This window comes from Mustela nigripes, chromosome 6 (genome assembly GCF_022355385.1).
Source record: "Mustela nigripes isolate SB6536 chromosome 6, MUSNIG.SB6536, whole genome shotgun sequence".
Taxonomy (NCBI): domain Eukaryota; kingdom Metazoa; phylum Chordata; class Mammalia; order Carnivora; family Mustelidae; genus Mustela; species Mustela nigripes.
The window spans coordinates 60,815,200-60,841,647 of NC_081562.1; the positions used below are offsets into that span (position 1 = coordinate 60,815,200).

At 36.2% G+C, this 26,448-nt stretch overlaps 1 protein-coding gene and 1 pseudogene across 1 annotated transcript in view; one reads left to right on the top strand and one right to left on the bottom strand.

Annotated features, from left to right (window-relative positions):
- The window catches only part of PIK3C2G (phosphatidylinositol-4-phosphate 3-kinase catalytic subunit type 2 gamma), a 325,900-nt gene that overhangs the window by 78,786 nt on the left and 220,666 nt on the right, over positions 1-26,448 (top strand). The window contains exons 13-14 of the mRNA XM_059404484.1: positions 14,152-14,266; positions 22,990-23,120. Of these exons, the coding sequence (XP_059260467.1) occupies positions 14,152-14,266; positions 22,990-23,120 (246 nt within the window). The remainder of the gene's footprint in view (positions 1-14,151; positions 14,267-22,989; positions 23,121-26,448) is intronic.
- LOC132020626 (large ribosomal subunit protein eL28-like) lies at positions 19,806-20,260 on the bottom strand (annotated as a pseudogene).

Sequence of the window (26,448 nt, forward strand, 5' to 3'; positions counted from 1 at the left end):
GAATTCTGGCTGAAGTAAAATTATACAGTGTAACTGGTCTGCTGATCTTTATTGCCAAGAAGAAAATATTTGGTAACTTTAAGATAAAACTTTTCAGGAAAGCAAACCAACTATAAGTTCAGATAGTCTGTCAGAACTAACGGCCATTGCAAAATTAATGGTTGACTTAACCATAAAGATTTGGAATGATTAATACTGAGAATATTTGATAAAGTCAGTAACATGGTTTTCTGTGCTATTAAAGAAATAATATTTCAAATAAATCAGCTTAGTTGTTTTTCATATGGCAGGACTCGCTTTATAATTGAATTTGGGTATTAAGGAGGGCACATGTTGCATGGAGGACTGGGTGTGGTGCATGAACAATGAATCTTGGAACACTGTAAAAATAAAAATAAAAACAAAAATAAAAATAAAATGTAAAAAAAAGTACAGGACCTTCAAAAATTAGAATATATATAGTTACTTTAATATTGTTATAAAGAATGTTTATAACATATAAAATGTAATAATATAATAATATAAACAATATAAAAATGTTAAGAAAATTCATCTGCTTTTGTCCCCAAATTTAGTCATTATAAATAAATTGTAATCAAAACAATTGTGATAAATCTTTAAGATCATCTTTGTTGGATTAATTCTGATCTGGGGTGTGTGTGTGTGTGTTTGTGTGTCTGTGTGTGTGTGTGTGTTGCTCTATTACTTGTTTTCATGTACCTATTTCCACATGTATATTTCTGTTGACAGTAATATATTTATCTTTGTAGTAGCTATCATCTAACATTGTACCTCTTATAAATAGACAATCAGTGGAGGTTTATTAAATTGAACTAGAAAAAAAATCAACCCTATAGGAGATTTAGGATAAAGTAAAATTTCAAAAGTCTATAAGGAATTCTTTAATCCTGAGCTGCCTGGCTGGTTCAATCAGCAGAGCATGTGACTTTTTTTTTTTTTTTTTTTAAAATTTTTTTTTTTTTTTTTGAGAGAGAGAGAGAGAGAAAACATGTGAGCAGGGGGATACTGGCAGAGGGAGAGAGAATCTCAAGCAGACACCTCACTGAGTATAGAGGCCAAGGTGGGGTTCTATCTGATGACCATGAGATCATGACTTGAGCGGAAATCAAGAGTTGGATGCTTAACTGACTGAGCCATCCAGGTAGCCCAAGCAGGTGATTCTTGATCCCAGAGTTGGTAGGTTCAAGCCCCATGTTGGGTGTAAAGTTTCTTTAAAATTAAAATTAAAAAAAAAAAAAAAAAGAAACAGTTTAGCCCTAAAAGGAATGCCTACTGCAGTTAGAAGATATTTCAAAAATCTGATTTATGGGCTAAGGACTTTGATTACTTTCTCACTAGGAGCAGCTCTGCAAAGTGCCCTTCCTTCTCTTGAGTGAGTTTCTCTAAAGTTTCAACTCCAGTATTCGTAACATCTAGCATGTTTGTAGAATAAAAATTCTAGCTCTTTTCTGAAAAAATTCAGTTCATTTTATTCCCTTCTATTATCTAATATATTACTTTGTGTAAAACATGTAATCAATAAACATTAAATATATAAGAAGTTTGGATTATATCTGTCTTTCAGATGAGATTGGGTGTGTTCAAGGTGGGATGACCATAGACTATATCTGTCTTTCAGACTAATCTTCAAGACTTTTTTTTCTAGATAGTTATGATAGTAAAAACACTGCCTCCCTGTTTTTCATCATGTTTCACTTACCATTAGTAAACATTTTTATGTGAGTGCTCATCTTTAGTAATGCCATCTGGGACTGATAGTAGGTGGTGTTTTCCTAAGGGAAAGAGATTGAAATTGTGGATGATGAGACATCATATCAGAAAACAAAACTTACTTCAAAGAGCACTTTGATAAGCATTTATAAATATATTCCAAAAGATCATTTCTCATAAAAACCAGAAAATCTGCTTCTCTTCTGGGGTAAACAATTAAAAAAAAAAAAAATCCAGATTTTTTCAAGACATCAAAAATCCATCATGTAGGGCAATTAGGGAATGTGATGACTCCCACTGTGTTCATTGCTCTGAGTGACAGAGATTCTAACCCAATTTATTTGATCCAGAAATTTCCAGATCACAGCAAATAAGTCACTTAATTTCATTTCCTATCATGGAATGACCCCTATCCATAAACATTTCATATTAAATCTGTCATTTATTACAATTTGACTTGCCCATACCTAGCGATGTGAAGTTGTCAAGAACACTTATATCCTTATTTTTTCCAGCCTACACACAACCTGAAAATATGCTGAATTAAAGGCTTCCTATCCCTTTGTCGTTTCCAAAGTGGTTTTCAGAAGAACCACGGGTGATTAAACTCAGATATATCACTTATGGCTGCATCAGGAATGTCTACAAATAAAAATAAACTTCAACATTTTGAAGCACACAAATTCACGTTCAGGTCTATAAAAAACATCCAAAGTACAAAGTTAAAAGTTGGCCCACAGAAGTTTTATAATCCTATCTTTTTCAGATAGAACTTCCATTGCATTTATATTCATAATGCCTCCGCATTGCAATAAGAAAGGGTTTTTCTTATCTCAACAGTTTCTGTGAGCTACCTTCCCTACTTAAATTCAAAACTAGTGTGGAGTTACTTAGGGTTTCTAAATTGTGGTAAACTCTTTCAATACATAAGTCTTCAACATCGAACAATAGATTCCCCTGGGGAGATTTTAAAATAAATCCCAAACCCAAGTGTTCCCAAATATTCTGATTTAAGTGGTCTGCAGTGGGGTCCAGGTATCAGTATTCTCAAAGCTCTCTGGGAGTGTTAAAGACCAGAAAAATTAGAATCTTTTCAGATTTTCAAAAGAGACCCAAAACAAATCTTAATTTCAAAACAACTTGACTCCTCAGATTGTTGCCTATGTAGCCAACCTTGACCCCACTGTATTTTACCATTTCAGATATATCCTCCAAATCAAATATAAAAAAAGTTGTGGGTGAGAATTCCTTATTGTCTACCCTTCCTATCAAGAGAGACCCACAGAGTGCAAATATTACAAATACCTCATTTACAGATGAAGATCTCTATGATAAAGGAAGGTTAAAAGACTTTTCTATAAATCACCAGACTAGAATAGAACAAGAACCAGAATGCAAGTTTGATTTCTCTCTACGTGTGTTACTACCTTAATCTGCCACCCTTCCTGCCCTTAGGTGTCACACCTTGCTCCACGAATGCATTGTGACAATCTCAACAACATACAAGAAGCTTCTGCCTCAGTTTTGCCTGCACTCTGCTTTTGAGCATGAAACCTATTAGACTTATGATCAGCAGAATCCCAAAGAGTTTTATAACATAAGATCCTATGGACATGCTGGCTGCCTGTATCTGGTGTCTTTTCTATTCTTGGGTCCAGAATGCCAAGCCATGATGCACATAAATAGCATGGAGGACATGGGGAGTTAGAGAGGAGAAGGGAGTTGGGGGAAATTGGAAGGGGAGGTGAACTATGGACTCTGAAAAACAATCTGAGTGTTTTGAAGGGGCGGGGGGTGAGAGTTTGGGGTACCAGGTGGTGGGTATTATAGAGGGCACGGATTGCATGGAGCACTGGGTGTGGTGCAAAAATAATGAATACTGTTATGCAGAAAATAAAAAATAAATTTAAATAAATAAATAATTTGACTTAGGGGGGTAAAAAAGATCCTATAACTAAAAGTAACAATAATTATTTTATTCAAATCTTTTATTTCATGGCTATAGGACCAGGGGCCCAGAGAGGGTAAACCAGCATCTGTTCTGGTGCCACAGTTTTGGGGTTGGCTTTTCTAGATATAGGAATTTAAACAATATTGAAATCAAACAGATCCTTAAGGATATTCCAGAACCAGTATTTTGAAATGTTATATTTAGCAGTGTGTCCCTTTTTCTAATGGCATCTAATTCAAAATCTCAGATTTTTCAAAATCTCAGAGTGTAAGAGTGATAACCAGTTTATGTGTTTTGTTGGGTGAGGAATGGGAGAAGGGGAGAATTTAAAATCCTGGCATCCAACCTATTTGCTGTCTCCTTACCACCTTTCTAAAGTGCACCTCCAACCATCAAGCCATATGAAAACAAACAGAAAGCTCCTTTGAATACCACTGATTTTATCCAAGAAGATCAAAGAAGTTAAACTACATAATGATGATAGGATACAGATGTTCTGATAGAGTCTGGTGGTTTTTTTTTTCTTCACAAAGGAAACTATTTCCCATTTCCTCTCTTCATTATGTAGTTAATTATTTGCTTAATGTTAAATTGACTTAATAAACCTTCTAAGAGTAGTAACATAAAAACTACTTCGGTTCCCACTGGCCTGTGTATTAGAAGTTTCCATTTTTGTCTTCTTTCTGAGATCACCATCTTAGATGTGTTCTCTTCACATCTTAATTCCACTAATCATCTTTATCATCACTGTATTTTCTATCTACAGAAGTCTTTGCGAATTTATTAGATATTATAGATAATATATTAGAATATATTGGATATTAGAAATATCTGTTTGTAGAGATGTTTGCAATATCTCAAACAATGTGTAAGTACAATCCATTATCAGAAAGTAAATTAGCTGGGGCACCTGCATGGTTTAGTTGTTAAGGGTCTGCCTTTGGCTCGGGTCATGATCTCAGGGTCCTGGGATCAAGCTCCACATTGGGCTCCCTGCTCAGCAGAGAGTCCGCTTCCCCCTCTCCCACTCCCTCTGCTTGTGTTCCTTCTCTCATTGTGTCTCTCTCTGTCAAATAAATAAATAAAATCTTGGGGTGCCTGGGTGGCTCAGTGGGTTAAAACTTCTGCCTTTGGCTTAGATCATGCTCTCAGGGTCGTGGGTTCGAGCCCCACATCATCATCCTGAGCAGGGAGCCTGCTTCCCCTCTCTCTCTGCCTGCCTCTCTGCCTACTTGTGATCTCTCTCTCTCTCTCTGTGTCAAATAAATAAATAAAATATTAAAATAAATAAATAATAAATACAATCTTTAAAGAAAAAGTAAATTAGCTAATATTAAGCATACAGAGAGCCCAAAGAATGGTGCCAAACATCCTTTTCCTCCTGAATTGCCCTGAAGTATGTGTTATATAAGCCTCACTTGGACAGCTAGGAGTTTAGTCTTAGTATTCTTTATTGCTCGTTAAGTCTCTCCATTCACATACTTGATTCAGGTGTTCTGACTTCGTTCTGCACAGTATGCCTCAGGGTTAAGGCCATGGCAGCTGTTAATCCAGGCTTCTTCCAAGGAGGGTAATGACAGATACTGACAGTTATTCTTGAGTCCCTTCTCCCACTGTAGGAATTAGCTTAGATCACTTAGATGTTCAAAATGAAGGATGGCCAAGACATATAAGTATAGGAAGGTCATAAGTATAATTCATCATACAACTTAGATGTGAAGAAAAATGCAATAAATAAATCACACTTTTCCTCCTGAGCTCCCACCCTGTAACTATTAAGGAGAAAAAACTTCACATCAACCACAAAATATTGGTCAACTCAGTAATTTAAATAGTTTTTTTAGAATACAAAAACATTCTTTTGGATAAAAACATTCAGTCACTCAGATAGCTTCCTGACACCCTGATTCTCTAAGAGAGTGTCTGGATTTACAGGATCAGAAAGGAACAGATGCTTTGGCCTGGGGACTTCTGATAGCCAAAACAAATGCATGCTTTAGGCTGGTGACTGCTTGTTGCAGCTAGTGTAGTTTGTGATTGGGGCTCTTCTTGCTTGGCTAGGGCTTACTGGCATCCTCTGAATGACTTGGGCTCTCAGGTACTACAGAGCCATCTGAGGTTTAATTGTGACTCCCAGTTGACATCAGCTTGGGTTGTTCAATCAGATGCTCTTATCACAGAAACCCCTTATCCCCACCACATGACCCCTTTTGGGGGAGACTGCTTATCTAGATATTTTACCTATTTTACCAAAGAAGGCCTAATAAGGCTAAACTCGGGAGCTCCTTCTCTCTGTTTGCTATGTGGTCCCCACTTAAAGGTCATGACACAAGTATATACAGGAGTGGCCCAAGATGTGATTTTCCTCTAGGATTTGAAGCATGGAGTGCTAAAGGAGCACCCTCTGCCTTGAGCTGTGCTCATTTATCTAACACTTTTATGTGTTTGCTTTCAAGGCAAAAAAGGGAGAAATTGGGACACCTATGTCTGTCATACTAATTCTGTTTTCTCTTTATCTTCCATTTCTCATAATCTCAAATTACTCAGAAAGTGGTGGCAATCCCCACCCAATATGCACATCCTCCTTCTTCATTCCTGTTAACCCTTAACCATGAACATAATATTTTCTATAAATACTATGGGGAATATTAACATCTAAGTCCTCCAAGTTTGGTGTTAGATGTGCTCCTTCTTCCTCTTGCATTATGCCTGAAGCTAATCCAAAGCTTTTCCCATACAGATGGATGCTTCAAACCATTTTGGGGAAGGGTTGATACTCTATAATGAAAAATAAATTAATAATTTTCTAATCTCTATGGCATTAAACTCTTAGGTTGCTAATACCATCCCCTCTGGATTGTTATACCAAAAAACAAGGCTCACCAGCTGAAGGAGGTATGAGACAAAGGGAAAATGAAAATTCAAAATTCATTCTGCTAGAAGAATAATCCCGGGTCTTATAAAAATATCTGTCCAATAATATTTACAAATTATACTACCTTGGGCAGATACTTTCTAATATCTTTAGACATGGAAAATAAGCAAGTCCCAGAAAGTTAAAGGTTTAAAGAGAACTTCATTTGTTGGATTTTTTTCTTCCTTTTTTTCATGTGTCTATTAAAGGGAATAATAGGATTTGATAGTTTTTTTGTTTTGTTTTAGTTTGAAGTCTTTATTTAAATAGCAGTTAACATAGAGTATAATGTTAGCTTCAGGAGTAGAATTTACTGATTCATCACTTAACAGACAATGCCCAGTGCTCATCACAGCAAGTGCACTCCTTAGTCCACATCACCCGTTTAACCCATCCTGCCACCTACCTCCCCTCAACAAACCCACAGTTTGTTCTCTCTAGTTAAGACTCTTTTATGGTTCGCCTCTTTCTCTTTCTTCCTCCCATGTTCATCTGTTTTGTTTCTTAAATTCCGCATATGAGTGAAATCATGTGGTAGTCGTCTTTTCTTAATTGAATTATTTCAGTTAGCATAATACTCTCAACTCCATCCACATTGTTGCAAATGGCAAGATTTCGTTCTTTTTTTATGCTTATTGGGTAATATTCCATTGTGTGTATATATATCTACATATTTGTGTGTGTGTGTGTCTGTGTATGTGTGTGTCTGTGTGTGTGTGTGTCTGTGTATGTCTGTGTCTATCTCACTTCTTTATTCATGGATGATTGGGCTCTTTTCATAATTTGGCTACTATTGATAATGCTGTAAACATCAGGTTGCAGGTATCTCTTTGAATCAGTATCTTTGTACCTTTTGTATAAATACCTAGTAGTGTGATTCCTGGATTGTAGGGTCTTTCTATTTTTAACTCTTTGAGGCAACTCCATACTGTTTTCCAGAGTGGCTGCACCAGTTTGCTTTCCTATCAACAGTGTAAGAATTTCCCCCTTTCTCCACATCCTTGCCAACATCTGTTGTTTCCGTGTTGTTAATTTTAGCCATTCTGACTAGGCGGCATCTCATTGTAGTTTTGATTTGTATTTCCCTGATGACGAGTGATGTTGAACATTATTTCATGTGTCTGTTAGCCATCTGGATGTCTTCTTCATGTCTTCCTTAGAAAAATGTCTATTCATGTCTTCTACCCATTTCCTTTTTTTTTTTTACTTTTTATTTTTATTTATCTATTTATAAAAATTCTTTTATTGACATAAAATGTATTATTTGCCACAGGGGTACAGGTCTGTGAATCATCAGACTTACACACTTCACAGGACTTCTTTCTATTTCTTAACTGGATTATTTGTTTTTGGGTGTTGAGTTTGATAAGCTCTATAGATTTTGGATACAAACCCTTTGTCAGATATATTGTTTGCAAAAATCTTATTCCATTCTGTAGGCTGCCTTTTAGTTTTGTTGATTGTTTCCTTCACCATGCAGAAGCTTTTTATCTTGATGAAATCTCAGTAAATGATTTTTGCCTTGTTTCCCTTTGTTTGCCTCTGGTGATGTGTCTAGTGAGAAGTTGACATGGCCAAGATCGAAGAGGTTGCTGCTTGTGTTCTCCCCTAGGATTTTTATGGTTTCAAGTCTCGCATTTAGGTCTTTCATTCATTTTGAATTCATTTTTGTATATGGTTTAAGAAATGGTCCAGTTTCTTCTGCATGTTGCTGTCCAGTTTTCCCAACAGCATTTGTTGAAGAGACTGTGTTTTTGCCATTGGAAATTCTCTGCTTTGTCGAGATTAGATGTCCATATAGTTGTGGGTCCATTTCTGGATTTTTATTGTGTTCCATGCAAATTTTAGGATTGTTTGTTCTAGCTTTTGAAAAATGCTGGTAGTGTTGATAGGGATGGCATTAAGTATGTAGATTGCTTTGTGTATTATAAATATTTTAGCAATATTTGTTCTTCCAATCCAATCCATGAGCATGAAATGCTTTTCCATCTCTTTGTCATCTTCAGTTTCTTTCATAAGTGTTTTGTAGTTTTTAGAGTACAGATCTTTTGCCTTTTTGGTTAGGTTTATTCCTAGATATCTTATGGGTTTTGGTACAATTGTAAATGGGATTGATTCCATAATTTTTCTTTCACTGCTTCATTTTTGGTGTATAAAAATGCAACTGATTTCTGTACATTGATTTCATATCCTATAATTTTAATGAATTTGTATGTCGTTTCTAGCAATTTTTTTTGGTGGAGTATTCTAGGTTTTCTACTTAGAATATCGTATCTTCTGCAAAGTTTAACTTCTTCCTTACCAATTTGGATGATTTTTATTTCTCTTTGTTGTCTGATTGCTGATGCTCAGACTTCCATTACTATGCTAAGCAACAGTGGTGAGAGTGGACATGCCTGACTTGTTCCTGACTGCAGAGGAAAGCTCTCAGTTTTTCCCCATTGAGGATGATATTAACGGTGGTCTTTTGTTTGTGGCCTTTATGATATTGAGGCATGTTTCTTCTATCCCTCGTTTATCAAGATCAGGTGCTGTACTTTGTCAAATGTTTTTTTTTTTTTTGTATCTGTTGAGAGGATCATATGGCTCTTATCCTTTCTTTTATTAAAGTGGAATATCAGATTAATTTATTTAGATATATTGATTCACCCTTGCAACCCAGAAATAAATCCCACTTGATTGTGTTGAATAATTTTTTTAATGTACTATTAGATTCAGTTCACTAGTATCATCCATCTTGAGAATTTTTGCATCCATGTTCATCAGGGATATTGGCCTATTGTTCTCCTTTTTAAGAGGGTCTTTGTTTGGTTTTGAAATCAGGGTAATATTGACCTCATAGAATGACTTTGGAAGTTTTCCTTCCATTTCTATTTTTTGGAATAGTTTGAGAATAGGTATTAACTCTTCTTTAAATGTTTGTTAAAATTGCCTGGTGAAGCCATTTGGCCCTGGACTTTTGTTTTTTGGGAGATTTTTGATTACTGATTCAATTTATTTGCTGGTTATTGGCCTTTCCAAGTTTTCTATTTCTTCCTGGTTTAGTTTCGGTAATTATATGTTTCTAGGAAATTATCCATTTCTTCCAGGTTGCCCAATTTGTTGACATCTAAATTTCATAATATTCTGGCTGTGTTTCTGTGGTGTTGGTTGTGATCTCTCCTCTCTCATTTGTGACTTTATTTATTTGAGTCCTTTTTCCCCCTTTTTATTTTTGATAAGTCTTCCTAGGAACCAGTTTATCAGTTTTATTAATTTTTTCAAAGAACCAACTCCTGGCTTCATTGATCTGTTCTACTGATTTTGTTTGCTTCTATATCATTTATTTCTGTTCTAATGTTTATTAATTCCCTTCTTCTGCTAGCTTTAGGCTTCATTTGTTGTTCTTTTCTTAACTCCTTTAGATATAAGATTAGGTTATATTTGAGATGTTTTTTGCTTCTTGAGATAGGCCTGTATTGCTGTATACTTTCCTCTTAGGACTGCTTTTGCTGCATCCCAAAGTTTCAGACTATTGTGCTTTCATTTTCATCCGTTTCCATCTACTTTTAAATTTCTTCTTTAATTTCCTGGTTGACTCATTCATTCTTTTGAAGAATGTTCTTTAACTTCTATGTATTTATGGTCTTTCCAAATTTATTCTTGTGGCTGACTACAAGTTTCAAAACTTTGTGGCTAGAAAATATGCATGGTATTATTTCGATCTTTTTGTACTTCTTGAGACCTGATTTGTGACCCAGTATTTGATCTTTTCTGGTGAATGTTCCCTGTGCTCTTGAGAGAATGTGTATTCTGCTGCTTTAAGATGAAATGTTCTGAATATATCTGTTAAGTCCTTCTGGCGAGTGTGTCATTCAAAGCCATGTTTTCCTTGTTGATTTTATGTTTAGATGATCTGTCCATTGATGTAAGTGGAGTGTTAAAGTCCCCTGCTATTATTGTATTATTATCAGTGAGTTCCATTATGTTTGTTATTAGTTGTTTTATGTATTTGGGTCCTCCCAATTTGGGGGCAAAAATATTTGCAATTGTTAAATCCCCTTGTTGGATAGACTGCTTTATTTTGATACAGTGCCCTTCATCTTTTGTTGCAGTCTTTGGTTTAAAATCTAGTCTGTCTCATATAACTATTTGCTACTCTGGTTTTCTTTTTATGTCCATTTGCATGATAAAATATTTCCCCATCCCCTTACTTTCAATCTTCAGGTGTGTTTAGGTCTAAAATGAGTTTCTTGTAAACAACCTATAAATGGGTCTTGTTTTTTATCCATTCTGACAACCTATGTCTTTTGATGGAGCATTTAGTTCATATGTATTCAGAGTAATTATTGATAAATATCAATTTAGTGCCATTTTATTGCTTATTTTATTGTTTCTGGAGATTTTCTTTATTCCTTTTTAGTCTTTTTCCCACTCAAAGAGTCCCCTTTAATATTTCTTGCAGCACTGGGTTGGTTGACACAAACTCCTTTAGCTTTTGTTTGTCTAGGAAACTCTTTATGTCTCCTTCTATTCTGAATGACAGCCCTGCAGATAGAGTATTCTTGGTTGCAAATTTTTCCCATTCAGTACATTGTTGGCCTGCTTTTGTTGATTTTGATGAGACTTCTATGTGCTTCCTGGATTTGGAAGTCTGTTTCCTTCCCCAGATTAGGAAAGTTATCAGCTATCGTTTCCTCAAATAAACCTTCTGCCCCCTTTTCTCTCTTCTTCCTCTTCTGGGACTCCTATGATATGAATGTTAATAAATTTTATGGACTTACTGATTTCCCTAAATCTACTTCCATGATCCAATATTTTTTTTCCTTCTTTTGATCACCTTCATTATTTTTCATAATTCTGTCTCTTTATCATTTACTCATTCCTCTGATTCTTCCATCCTCATGGTCATTGCATCTACTTGGTTTCAAATCTTGGTTATCACATTTTTCATTTTGACCTGGTTCATTTTAAGCTTTTATTTCTGCAGTAAGGGACTTCCTGGTATCTTTTATGCTTTTTTCAAGCCCAGCTATTTCCCTTATAATTATTGCTTTAAATTCTGGATCAGGTATATTATTTATAATTTGTTTTGATTTGATCCCTGGCCATGACCTTTACTTGTTCTTTCTTTTGGGATGAATTTTTCTGTCTTGGTATTTTGTCCAGGTCTCTGTCATCTTCTCTATGTTAGGAAAGCCTGCTATGTTTCCTGCTCCTGAGAGTAATGGCTTTATGACAAAGTCAGATAATGTTCAAGGCCTGGAGCTTCAGGAAGTGTCTTTGGTGTATACTGCATACACTCTGTTGTTATGTTGTGGCTGCTGTATCCCTCAGTTCAATCTTCTTCAGGGTTTCTCCTTGCCTGTAATGGAGAGTGTTTGGACGTTGGCCAGAGTGTGGTTTCCCGTAGAGCTGAAATGTTGCAGAACTCTGTGGTCAGTAGACATGGTGCATGAAGGGATTTGTGTTGTCCTTCAGGTGGAGGAGCATGCTGCACTGGTCCTTAGGCACATTTGCTGGAGAAAAGCAATACCAGCTGAGCACAGTGGGGGCAGGGCTTAGGTTTAGGCCACCAGTGTTGGTGCTGTGCTGTTTATTGAAGTTGATATATGCTGAGGGGTGGGGGAGGAAAATGGCTGCTCATTTGTCCCCACAGAGAGGAGTTCATGCTTGTTATGAGGAAGCCCTCTTAGAAGAGTGAATAATTCCTTTTTTGCATCATAGGTGTTTTCAGATCACTGTTTTCCTTCTATCTCTATCTGGGTTACTTGCCTTCCTGGAGCAGCACAATGCTCTTTGGGTTTTAGGCCAGCCAGGCCAGCTGAGTTTTAAGACTGCAATCTTTAAGGGTACCTGGGTGACATAGTTAAGTGTCTGATTCTTGACCTCAGCTTAGGTCTTGATCTCAGGATTGTGAGTTCAAGCCCCATTTGGAGTATACTTAAAAATCAATCAATCAATCAACCAATCAACCAATCTCCAAACTTTAGGGACCTGCTGTGGCAGGGATATGCACTGGTCTTTTGGGGGAGGATCTCGCTGCACTGGTATTGGTACAGGTTTGACCCAGAAGGGCAATTGCACCAGAGTGTAAGAGTGTGGGGTTTGGAGCAAAGTGCACTAAAGAGCCAGTGTTCAGATTAGTGGTCCTCAGCAGGTGTCTGCATCTATGCTGAGGTTTGGGGGGTGGGAAATGGCACCCACTAGCTCCTTTGTGCCCAGAAAGGCAATGCCTCCAAGAAGGGGGAACCATCTCCTAATACATCTCAGATGATCCACAGATTATGCCCTCTGCCCCCTGAATAACCTGCCTGCTTTCTCTACAGGAGCACTATAGCACCTTCAGGGCTTTATACCAGCCATGTCATGGATCTCTAAAACCCCAGTCTTTGAGCCCTGATGGTGGCAAATAGGAAAATCAGCCCTCTTTTTTCCCCATCAATGGCTTTGGGGAATTATTTTCCTTGTGCAGTTCCCTGTGTGCTCCTCTTTCTCTTATCTCTGTCTGTGACCAGGGATCCCACCCTTCCACACATTTCCATAGCTCCTACCTTCCACGATGTGGCCTCCTCTCTCCCTCTAGTTGTGTAGTTTGTTCTGTAAGCCTTAGATTGATTTCTTGGATAGTCAGAATGATTTGATATTTATCTAGCTGTGTTTGAAGAACAAGGCAAGCCTAGGGTCCTCCTACTACTCTGCCATCTTAGCTCCTTCCCCCTTTACAAGTTTTCAATAAGGCTCACTTAATGTCTTAAAGTTGTTTATAAACTTTAATTTTTGTTGTCTTGCTTACATTTTTATTTTAGTATATTAAAGTCAAGGACTGTCCTCAGTGGTCATTGGAGCATTTTACCAATAATCTAATTTATACATACAGTCAGTTTAGATTCTCTTTTAATTCCTATGAAGATCTGTGGATTCTGATGTTACTGAAGTTCTTAAAACCATCCATGAATTCTTGCTGTTTAAAATCTTCCTGTATTCATCCTCATTTACAATGGTAATTTAGAGCCTATTTTTTAAACATTCAGACTATGAATAATCTTTCTATTTAGAAACACTTACTCTCTGAAGTCCCACAACTATTTTTATTCTGCAGATCATATGCTAATTTAAATATTTTCTTTCTATAAATTTAGAGGTCATACTTTTAATGAAGCTTGGGGAATTTAGTCACTTCATGGAGCAAACTTTTTCTGAAGAGTTGATATCTTTGTAGACTTGAAGCTCTCATAACTCCAAGAGTATAAATCTAAGATTCTTAGTCCCATCTTATAATCAATATTGTTGGATACTAAGAATAAATTCTGCCTGTCAGAATCTATTGTGGAAGTAATTTTTTCATGTGGAAAATAAATGTAGCTCTCTGTGAACATAGCCATTCATGTCATATATTAGAATTAACTACTAATCAGTATCTAGGCTTGTGGAATATTATATTTCTATTCTAGCTACTGAATGAAGTCACTGAAATAGCTGGTTATGTTTACATTCCAAAATAAAGCAGTTATAGATAATAATAACTTCCCTCTTGAAGTGACTCCTATATGTCTGTATCTATTGTCTTTTGTAGCAAATCCATTCTTGGGTCTATGCTATTCAGCATGACATTAGAGAATGAGCCTCCTATAGAAATGATAGCTCCAGGACTGTGGGATATAAGCCTGCCATCTCCATTGATCCTGCAGGTAAGTGTCAGGCTATGAAGTTGTATATATATATATATATATATATATATATATATATATATATACAACAAGTATTGGTTGATAAGTAGCTTCTCAATTACAGAAACAATTTTCTTCTAGGATCACACATTTTAATTGTCTTCTCTTCCTCCAATTGGCTGGGATTTTTAAAACCTCTAGTTCTTTTATTTTGTGTTCAGTGCTCTCAAAGCACTTTCCCCCCAGCTTATATAATAGCGTTTCAAGCCATTCTCTGTCATTCATGACCATGAAGGAAAGAAATGGAGTTTCGCCATTAGTATATTCATATGTAGATTCATTTTTCTCTCTGTTGTCTGAAAACAGTCATTGATATATATTATTAACTTGGTACCTTATACCTACCTCTGCATTGTGTCGTGTTCCCTTAAAATCCTTCAATTGTACATTTCCTATATGATTAGCAATTAGGTCAGTAGTGGAGGAGAAACTACAGACAAAATCCATTCAACATACTTTCTTAACTCTTAAGACCCCTCTTCTTTCTGTGATTTGTAATCATGAGTAAAAGGTGGCTAATGATTCCAGGCTTTGTTCCTTTCTGCTGAAAGCTCCTTAGGTGTTCATCACTGTAAATGATCATATTGATCAGATACAGGAAGCATGATCACTTCCATTTATGGAAATGGAGGGAATATGGAATTTCCATCTCTATAGGGAAAAACTGGGAAGTGCTATCGGGGCAGCACTCTCTACAACTAGTTTCTCAACCTCAACACTAATGACATTTTGGACCATTTTGGACTCTTTTTTGTGGGGGCTGTCTAATGCATTATGGGATATTTAGCAGCATCTTTGGCTTCTACCTACTAGGTGCCAGTAGCACCTGTCTAATTCTGACAATCAAAAAATGCTTTTAGATATTGTCAAATGTCCTCTAGGTATAAAATTGCCCTCAGTTGAGTAGAAGCTGTTCTAGATAAAGCTAGTGGAGTCTCTAAGTTTTTAAGTTTCCATGTTTGGGGTAAGGGACAAAGTTTAACAAGACATTGAAACTGGAAGAGAAATATATTACTAATAAAAATGCGACTTTCACTGCAAAGGAGGAAGTCCTCACCAAACATTAATCAAAGATCTACTTCTAATTCATAGATGTGATGATGAAAAAGAGTGTTTGTTCAGGTTCAGTCTTGGCACAACATCATAGATACTCAACATGTAATGGCTTATTATTTAGCAGATGTTCCACTGTAACATGATGACTACCTTTCTTTAAGAGGACAAATACAGGAGCACCTGGGTGGCTCAGGTTGTTAAGTGTCTGACTGTTGACATCAGCTCAGGTCATGATCTCAGGGTTGTAAGACCAGGCTCCAGGTTGGACTCTGCATGCTCAGCATGGAGTCTGCCTAAGATTCTCTCTCTCCCTCTGCCCCTCTCCCCACTCATGATTAATCAATCAATCAATCAAATCTTTTTTAAAATGCATTTTTTAACAGACTGTTGCTTGTGAGATACAAACTACCTCAGGCTGATGAGAATCTTCCAAGTCTGACCATTGACTGAGCTTTGAGGATATAAAGTCATGATTCAAGGGGTCTTTAACAGCAATGGTAGGAATAGAAGAAGTAAGAGAGACTATCAGATGATTCTTCTCAAATGAGAGGAATAACTCTTTTAGAACTCAGATCCTGGCAAGTGGAATCTGAGGATTAGTTTCAAGTATTCAATAGCAGCATAGATTTCCTACTAAACATCTGGAGGTATAGCCAAATTTATCTTAAAAAAAAAATTTTATCTTACAAAAAAATGTAAATCATTCAACAGTATGCAAAAGTTAAATAATCTAATTTTTACAAAAATGATTTCAAATGTATAGACATAAAAAGAAACTTCTCGGGATATTTTTAATTGATGATAAAATATACAGAATAAAATAGGAGTTGCTAAAGTTAAAACCCTTACTAACCAATATTGTTCTAATTATATACAGCTAAATTTAGAGCAAAATCTTTCAGCCTAAAGATTATAGTGAGGAAATTAGCAAATTCTGCAACCAGTGTTTGAGTTAAGGAGTCAAGATGTGTAACAGGGAAAGACTTGTGTATCAGGGAATGGCTCTGAGTTAAAAAGTCTGGATTATAGTTTTAGCTCTTACACAGAAAACTTTATGTCTTTGAACAAGTCACCAAACATATTTTCACCTCTGTATAATGAAAGGATTATACTATGCCTATCCAACTTCTTTCAGATCTGTACTTTTCTGATTGTCTTTATTAGATAGACAGTTACTGCCCCATGGTAGCTACCCTAGTTTGAGAAGGGATATGATATGTCACAGAACTTGAATCCTCTAAGTCTCTCACTTTCTTCTTTTTTAGGTTTTATGGCTTAAGTGCCAACCAGAAGCTGTGGGTGGAGTGAAGTAGATCTGAATTTAGAAATGGACAAAGAGTCTGCCTGGGTGGCTCAGTGGGTTAAAGCCTCTGCCTTCAGCTCAGGTCATGATCTCAGGGTCCTAGGATTGAGCCCCATGTTGGGCTCTCTACTCAGTGGGAAGCCTGCTTCCCCCTCTCTCTCTGCCGGCCTCTCTGCCTACTTGTGGTCTCTGTCTGTCAAATAAATAAATAAATAAAAATCTTAAAAAAAGAAAAAAAAAAAAGAAATGGACAAAGAGGGGCGCCTGGGTGGCTCAGTGGGTTAAACCTCTGCTCTCGGCTCAGTTCATGGTCAGAGACCTGGGATGGAACCACACACTGGGCTCTCTGCTCAGCAGGGAGCCTGCTTACCTCTCTCTCTGCCTGCCTCTCTGCCCACTTATGATCTCTCTCATCCTGTCAAATAAATAAATAAATAAATTCTTTAAAACAAAAAAAAAAAAAAAGAAAAAGAAAAGAAATGGGCAAATATTGGGACAGCTGGGTGGCTCAGTCAATTAACTGACTTAAGTGTTTGCCTTCAGGTCAGGTCAGGATCCCAGAGTCCTGGGACCAAGCCCCATATCCAGCCCGGCACTGGGTTCATTGCTCAGTGGGGAGCCTACTTCTCCCTCTCCCTCTACCTGTCATTCCTCCTTCCTGTGTGCTCTCTCTCTCTCGCTCTCTGTCAAATAAAATCTTAGAAAAGGAAAGAAATAGAGACAGATTATTGCATGATTTCACTAACCTGGATCTCCCTCAACTTCTTACCTCTCTCTGTGTATAATCTAGTCGCATGGCTCTATCACAATTTAAGAACTAAGAGCAGAGTTTTAGTCAATGTTGCTCTTGTTCTGTTCTATATTCCTCTACTTCCCCACCTCCTCATTCTTGTCTAAATTCACTATATCCTGGCTTATTTGTTATTCTTAGTTGCTCTATCCAGTGGTGGTTTTAGTTCTCTTCATACTAGCTCTCTGCAACTTTTGGCACTCTCTTTCCCATTAGAGAACACTTTTCTCCTCTCCTTTCTCTGTTTCCTTCCCAGTCTCCCCTTCTGCTAGTCCTTCCTGTTGACAGTTCTCAAAGGTTCCATCTGCTGCCCATTGCTATTCTCAGTGTATGTACTGTCCCTGGGAGAATTTCGTTAAAAAACTTTGTTGAGATAGAATTCACATACCCTATAACCTTCCCGTTTAAAGTGTGCAGTTAATTGCTTTGGGATTTTTTCTTTTTTGTTTTTTCAAAGATAAATACAATTACCACCAACATCAATTTTAGAGCATTTTTATCACTTCAAATAGAAATCCTATATCTTTTAGCTATCACCTCCTACTCTCCCATTTTCCCCAACTCTAAGAAACTGCTAATCTACTTTCTGTCTCTATAGATTCACCTATTCTGCCTATTTCATATAGATCATATCATATAATACTTGGTCTTTTGTGACTGGCTTCTTTCACTTAGGTTAATGTTTCAAAGTTCATCTGCATTACAGCATATATCAGTATTCATTCCTTTTCTATTGTTGAATAATATTACATTACATGGATATACTATACTTTATCCATTCATTAGTTCATGTGCATTGAGATTGTTTCCACTTTTTGGTTATTGAGAATGGTTTGCTGTGAACATTTGTGTACAGGTTTGTGTGTGGACATATGTTTTCATTTATCTAGGAGATATCTATATCATCTATATCTATATCTATATCTATATCATGTATATATCTAGCACTAGAATTGCTAGATCTCATTCATTTCTAAGGTTTTATTCACAATATATATCCAGGTTTACTTCCTAATCTATCTCTAGTTCAGATTCTTTTTTTTTTTCAAGATTTTATTTATTTATTTGACAGATAGAGATCACAAGTAGGCAGAGAGGCAGGCAGAGAGAGAGGAGGAAGCAGGCCCCTGCTGAGCAGAGGGCCTGATGTGGAGCTCGATCCCAGGACCCTGGGATCATGACCTGAGCCAAAGGCAGAGACTTTAACCCACTGAACCACCCAGGCACCCCATCTAGTTCAGATTCTTTCACACTTCACACTTCAGACAAATATAGCCACATGAAACTCCCACCTGGATATTGTACAGACAACTTCAAAGAAAATATATCCCAAACTGAGCTCACCTTTCTTTCCAAATTGCTCTCACCCCCTGAATTATTTATTTCTGTTCATGCCCCTACATACACCCACTTATTTCATTTGCCTCATCCCTCTTTATCCCTAGGCATGTTCGGTCTGTACTCTATCCTGCCAATTATCTCCCATATGTTCCTCAAGTGTATCCTTTCAATTTGCCACACCTGCCCTAGTTCAGAAATTCCCTCCTAGATCCCAGTAGTTTAGCTGTTTTTTTTTTAACTTTTAGTTTTGTCATTCTATAATCCAAAATCCATAAGTTTGATCATTCTAAAACTTAAATTTGAACCTGCCAACTCCTCTATTTACATTCTTCAGTAACTCAGCACTACCTAGAGAATTAAGGTCACGCTCTACAGCATGACTCCTCTCCCATTGTTTCTCTTGCCACTCCTTGTCTGACACTTCAAGCTCCAGTAACTTTGAAAATGTTGTAGTTTCTGACATGCACTGTGTTGGTTTTACCTTATGTGCATTTACAAATACTGTTTCCTGCTTGCAGTATGCCCTCCCTCTTCCTTTCACCATCTACTACCTACCCCTCCTTTGTGATTTTGTTCATGTAATTAATATCCACTTTTAGGATCCATAGGCTCTCCTCTAGGAATCTCTTCCATATGCTCTCCTTTCTTTCCAACCCAAGCAGCGGTAAGTGACCTTCCTCTGCATTCACACAATAACCAATAAGATTTTTATCAACACATGCATCACTTTATACTTCTTTCTCACTGACTTTTTACCCATTGACTTCTTTATTACTGAAGGAATTGGGTGTTTTATCCCTAACTTTCTAGCATAATACCTGAAATACAGTATTTATAAAATCAATACTATGTGTCCATACATCTGATCACTATAATAACCTAGCCTACAGATATTTCTAAACTTAGCACTTTATTGCAATTATTAGAATCCAGATTCTAGAGTGTTTGGCTCTTCCTTTTATCTAAGTGGCCTTCCTCTTAAACCAGTTCTTACTCACCCAAAGTTTTTTTTTTTTTTTTTTTTTTTTTTGGAGGCTGACTGCTTTATTGCTCTGGAGGTGGGGCAGGGGCTCAGGAGCTCTTGGTGGGGCGGGCCCGCTTCCTCTTCACCATCACAGGCTTCTGGCTACACAGGATGGCACGGGCTCTGCGAATGGCAGCCATGCGCAGATCTGGGCGGTACTTGTTCTTGCGGATCATGTGCGGGACACTGCTGAGGGTGGCCCTGGCGTTCTTGTTGATGGTGATCCGCACATAGGAGGTGGCAGGTTTCCAGCTGGCCGGATCTGCGCTTCATGACCACCACCACGCCCTTGCCATCGGCCGCCGGCTCCACGCCCACGGTCTTGCGGTGAATCAGCCCGTTGTAGCGGAACGAGTTGCGGGCTTTCAGGTTGTTGGGCTCAGTGCTGTAGGTCTGCTTGTTCCTCTTGATCAGGAAGCTGGAGCAGTTCCGCACGACCATCCACTAATACCTAACTAATACCTAACACTATATTAGATGCTTAGTATCCATTATCAACAATGTTAGGGGGAGACAACAGTCTTACTGATACCAAGTCTTTAGAACGCAGGACATTTTGCATCCTAACATAGCAGATGTTTTTTGGTTTAGGGGTGGTTGTTTTTTTTTTCCATTATTCCTGAACTGCCTTACGGCAGTTCCCTCTTTTACAGTTTCTTCCTTAAGACTCACTAAAATTCCCATCCAATTGGTAAGTATCCTTCCTTCCCTTGAACTACCATAGTACTTATGGTCTAACATTCATGTGCCTTATAATATACAAAATTCATCTACAGTCCAGGGGGTTGTTCTTTGGCAAGCTGACAGAATTATGGGGGCCCATGCTGGGCCCATGGACCTCTAGGCATGGTTGTGGGTCATGGACACTGGGGACATTCACAGCCGCTTTCTCAAAGAATTACAAGTCATGAAGTCACAGTAGGAGCCGTGGTGGTCAAGTGTGAATGGAGAAGGATGAGAGGAAGTGAAGTAGGAGGCATAAATGGAACATAAGAATTCAATATTCAGATGTATAAGGAGGTATGAATAAGAGGGTTGGATAATCAGGTCTGAATGTTTTCTTGCATCTCAAAGAAAAGAGCCTCATAATCTTTTGTTGTTGTTGTTTTTCAAATAAGGAGTCTATCCTCAATGCTTGAGGCAGGAAAGTAATAAATAGGTGTTATGACATGCAATGGAGACATTTGAGAAGATCTCTCAAAGCACTCCATTAAAAATACTTTTGGGACCAAAGCAGGCTTGGTTAGTCACAATGACAGAAGGAGAAAACCAGAGTCACATTTTTGCCATTACTGACTTGAAGCAGAGCTTTGGGGTGCTATGTATATGAATTGTACCATACTTTATATATATTTTATATATATTTGTTAATATATACATTTTTCTCCTTAATTAGACTTTAAGTTCTTTGAAAGCGATGGATACTCTTTATATCTTCCATAATGCATGATACACAAGAAAAATTCTAGAGCAAATACAATAACATATACTTTCTGGGAACTTCACTTCCATGAAAAATTAGAACAAAAGGCATTTGGGAGAAATTCCAGTATTTTCTATCACTGGATCAGGAATCAGTAATTTTAGGCTCATAACATATGACATAATGCAGTCAGTATAGGGCCTCATTTGTATATCAGAAATTAAAAATTCATAAGTGAAATATATCAAAGAATCTATTATATATTTGTGCACAAGAATACTTCTATTTTCTCATCCAATAGCTTTAGTTTCCTCGTGTACCCTGCTCTTCTCTTAAAACCAACATAAAATTGAACTAGTTCATCAAATAATATTTCTAGTATTTTTGTTTCTTGCGTTTAAAGTATTTGGGCACACGAGGAATAACATAACCTGCCAATACTGGAGTTACTTCTCTCTAGGGGACAAAAATTAAGCTTTCTGTTAAAAGGGAAAATTTATTATAACATTGCTTTTCTATGATTCAGTTCTTTTATCATATTGGAGTATTAAGTGGTACAGTATAACAAAAATTATACCAAAAACAAATGTGACAACAAATTTTGGAGATTATAAAATTGCTAAAACTTTTTCTAGCAAATAACCCAAACAGAGTCAACTGTATTTCAAGCTTTAAATCACACAGTGTACCTTATAATGTTTCTCAATTTTTTCTGAGATCCCAAACTAACATAGTTCAGCAGAGAAAAATAATTTTAGGTATTTTAATATGAAAAAAATGTATCATGACTTAAACACACATATGGGGCACTAAAGTAACTAGCTCATTTACATAGTTTGAAATTGTATATTTTGTTAACTTTTTTTTATTTACTAGAATCAGATCATCACTGAAACATGGTTTAATGGAAAACACATTCTGCCAAAAAAAAAAAAAAAAAGGCCTGAATTCTAGCCCTGTCTATAAATCTGAACTACAGAGCAAGAAAAAAGAATGTTGTATTTGGTTAGACATTTAAATAAATCTTCACCAGAAATTCATGTCTTCAAAGTTGTTCACAGCCCTGTAGATTTCCTGAAGTATAAACCAACATAGAGTAACTCTTTATTTTCTTAGGTATTTACATGAGAAAAGTATAAGTACCATCCATAATTTTTATCATTTAATAATGTAATGACATTTTAGTACTGAACTATAAAAAGGATATAATTTCAGCATTAAACAAAAATATAACTTTTACATTTATGAAATTTCATATATTGCTATTTTTTTCATTTTTCCTCAGACAACATTACAGATTACAAATTTATACCATTTATGTAAATAATTGAAGATTTGCCGAACACTATATATATTTAAATACCAAGTCCAAACCCTAATGATTCTTTTTTTTTTTTAAACGATTTTACTTACTTATGTTAGAGAGAGATGGAAGGCACACAAGTAGGGGGAGGGGCAAAAGGGAGAAGAAGAGAGAGAATCTTAAGCAGACTCTGTGCTGAGCACAAGCCTGATATGGGACTTCATCCTACATCCATTAGCCAAAATCAAGAGTTGGATGCTTAACTGAGTGAGCCACTCAGGTGCCCCAACCCTAATGATTCTTTTAAAAATTATTTTTAAGTAAAAAAGAGCACAGAAAACATAGGAATTTTCCCTTAGCTTCTACAAACCTTAGATAGAGAATATTAAGTTAATGATGCATTTTGAGGCATTCAATACATGACAAATCATTTCTTTATTTCAGATTGATTTTCCAGCTACTGAGTGGGAGTATATGAAACTTGATTCTGAAGAGAATAGAAATGATCTTGAAGAACCACCAAAAGAGTGTTTAAAACACATTGCCAGACTTTCACAGAAACAGTCTCCTTTACTGTAAGTGACCCAGGTCTTTTGAGTAAAATTTGCCTACTGTTTTTTACACCACCAATTATACTGGAAGTTACATCTTTTGGATGTTCAATTAATGTTTAACAACTAACTTAGTAATTTTGTGTGTTTTTTAAAGATTTGTTTTTCCATTGCTTTTAACAATGGAGGTTTGACTTTAGTCAAAGGACAAATAAAAAGATTGGAAATCATTCTGTTCAGTACAATAAAGCAGAGACTGATTAGCTATAATCGACATTTAACAGTGACAAACCATTGCTCAACTATACTTCAACAGAGTAAAAAGTTGTTTTAGTAAGTAGAAAAAAGCAAAATTTAATTTTCTTGGCAGATTTAAAAAGAATAGATGTAAATAATTTTTAATAGCACTAAGTTAGTGACTAAGGAGTACTTAAAGTTTGTCAAACAGTAATTCTCTGAAGAATAAAATAAAATCCCAGGAAGAGCCATAAGAGAACTAGCGATATTGGTACTTTCTACTTGGTAATATCTAATCCATAGGTGATTGTGCTCATTAATAGCAGGCAAAAGCATTAAACTAAGAAAGTAACTTTTCTGTGTATACTGTGAAAAGATATAAAACATGATAATGCCTTTTATTCCAAGAATAAGAAATTGTATAAATACATTGAACAAGGGAGTCATGTGATCTAAATAATCTCTTTGAGTGGGCCCTTGGACCGCAAGTTGAAGAATGGATTAGAGAGAAAGTAAGAATGGAAGCAATATAGCAAGAAGGTTGATGTAATTTTTTAAGCAAGATGTCATGGTGGCTAACACTAGGGTAATGGCACTGGACTTTAGTAGAAATGTCTGGATTTGGGAGCCCTGTTCTGGAAATTGAGGAGACATGATTTGATGATTAATAGTAACTAGGGGATAGTCCAACTGAGAAAGCAAAAAACCAAGTTAGGTTAATGGAGAATCCAAAGTTTTGAAATTATTGAATAGGCAGATGTTACAAGTAATTCTCTGGAGAAGTAATAAGTTTGGGCCATTTCAGACTGAGGCATTGAGTGTGATCAAGAGTTCTGTTTTGGGTAATCTTATTACTGCCCTTATCTCTAATTTCACCTTGTAGTATTCTTTTCCTCATTCACTTCAATAAGTGACATCAGTCTCCTTTATATAGTTCAAATGTGCTGGTCCCTCTCCCATCTCAAGGTCTTTCCATTTGGTGTTCCCTCTACCTGAAATACTCCTTCAGTTCTTCACATGACTGAATCTCTCATCCTGTAGGTCAGGTCTTCACTGAATTGTGATCTTCTTAGAGAAATATTATCTGACTACCCTATCTAATGAAGTTCTCTTTACTCTCTGTCTTATTACCTTTTATTATTATACTTTACACACTCTTATCATTCTGTCTGCTAATGTGTTTTTTCTTGTCTTACTCGTAAATTTGTAAGAATCGGGAGAGCAAGGAACCCCTCTATCTTGTTTTCACTCTATTTCCAGTACTGTACACTGTGCTGATAGATAATACATGTAAAATAAATGTAATGAATAAAGTTTCTTAACATAATATCTGATATAAAAAGTTGCCTTAAGGGATGTAAATGATGGACTATTCTTGTAGTCTTCATGATACATCTTGATAATCCATTATTATACTAGACTGCTGTCAGGTAGGTGAAATATCTTTTCTACTACTTACTCAAAAATATAAAACATTACATATAACAAGTGTGTCACATATCAAACTAACATATTTGTAATGGTTTCTTTTAAAATATGAAAAAGGTGCCATGCTTTGAAATTTTAAGTGTATTCAAACAAAAAAGATCAAAAGCAACAAATAATGACAGTAACTTCCTTTAATTAGGAGTTTAAGTTTACTTCAGTGAATCCCAACTTGTTTTTATACTTCAGTTTCTATTTAAATGAATAATGCATACATAAAATAAGCAATATTTTCCTCTGTTTCACTTACTCAAATATAATTATTAAGCTCAGTGCAGTAGAATTTCACTCTGGATTGTGAAATTGATGGAGAACAGCATTCAGTGTGATAAAATTTGTGTTAGAATCAGATTAACTTCAAAAAAAATCAGATTAACTTGTTTCAAAATACCATATTTTGTCACTTAAATAGTGATAATTATTTCTTCTTACAAATTTATCTAATGTAAGCAGAGTCAGGAAATTCAGACTAAATGAATTTCAGTGAAAATGTACCAATAATATTTGCAAATATTTAAAAAATATACTTGATGACAGCTAAGAGTATTTCTAATATGAGGAAGATTCCAGAAGGAAAGATTGAAAAACATTTGTTTTGAAAAAAATTTATGTTTCCACTTCTAGCTATGAAAGGCACCTATTACTAGACTAATACTAATTCTCCTGGCTTAAAAGAATATGAGACAAGAAAAATACATTTGAAACAAATGCTTTCAGAAATTGACCAGGGCTTGAGGTGAGCTCATAAATAAAGGGTTTTCAGCCTGAAGGCACTTTCTACATCATGGCTCTGGGAGGTATATTCAAAGAAGTGGTCTTGCTGAGATTTAAAAAAAAAAAAAAAGTGGGCAGAGATCAGAGTTTAATGATGCTAAAGCAGCTGGAATTTCTAGAGCATAATAGTAGAGAAGGAAAGGCGCTACAGAAATACATAACTGAGTACTTAACTACTCATGAGCAGCTAGAGATTTTGTAAGCCTCCAAAAGAGCTACCACAGGAAGATGTGGTTGCACAATGCTGGAAGACATAGAAATATTGACCAATAAGAATAAAAAATGCTCCCAGAACACCCCAAGCATTCAACAAAGAAACCAGCAAGATGCATATTAAGAGTAAGTGTTTTCTAGCCCAAGATTAAAGACTATGCTAGGCCCAACCTAATATACAAAAACAAGTTTCAAAAGGCTAAAGCTGATCTGCTAGTGCTTAAACTGCCTACTTAAAAAAAAAAAAAAAAAAAGAAGAAAAGAAAGAAATATTTAACACCCAGAAGATGGCAAAATTCAGACAATGTAACATTTTAAATATTTAACATACAATCAATCATTGTTAGAAATAGAAAGACTCAGGAATATATAACCATAGCCTAGGATAGGAGGAAACAGTTAACAAAGACAAATCCAAATATTTTTAAACTGGCAGCTAATGGTTTGAATACAACTATTATAAAGACATCTATAGATGTTTTAAAAAAAGAAAAAAAAAGGTATTGGGCGCCTGGGTGGCTCAGTGGGTTAAAAAAAAAAAAGGTATATATGAGTGAACAAACAAAGGTTCAGTAAATAAAATCGGAAACTTAAAAGCTGAAAAACGCAGCATCTGGGGCACCTGAGTGGCTCATTTGATTAG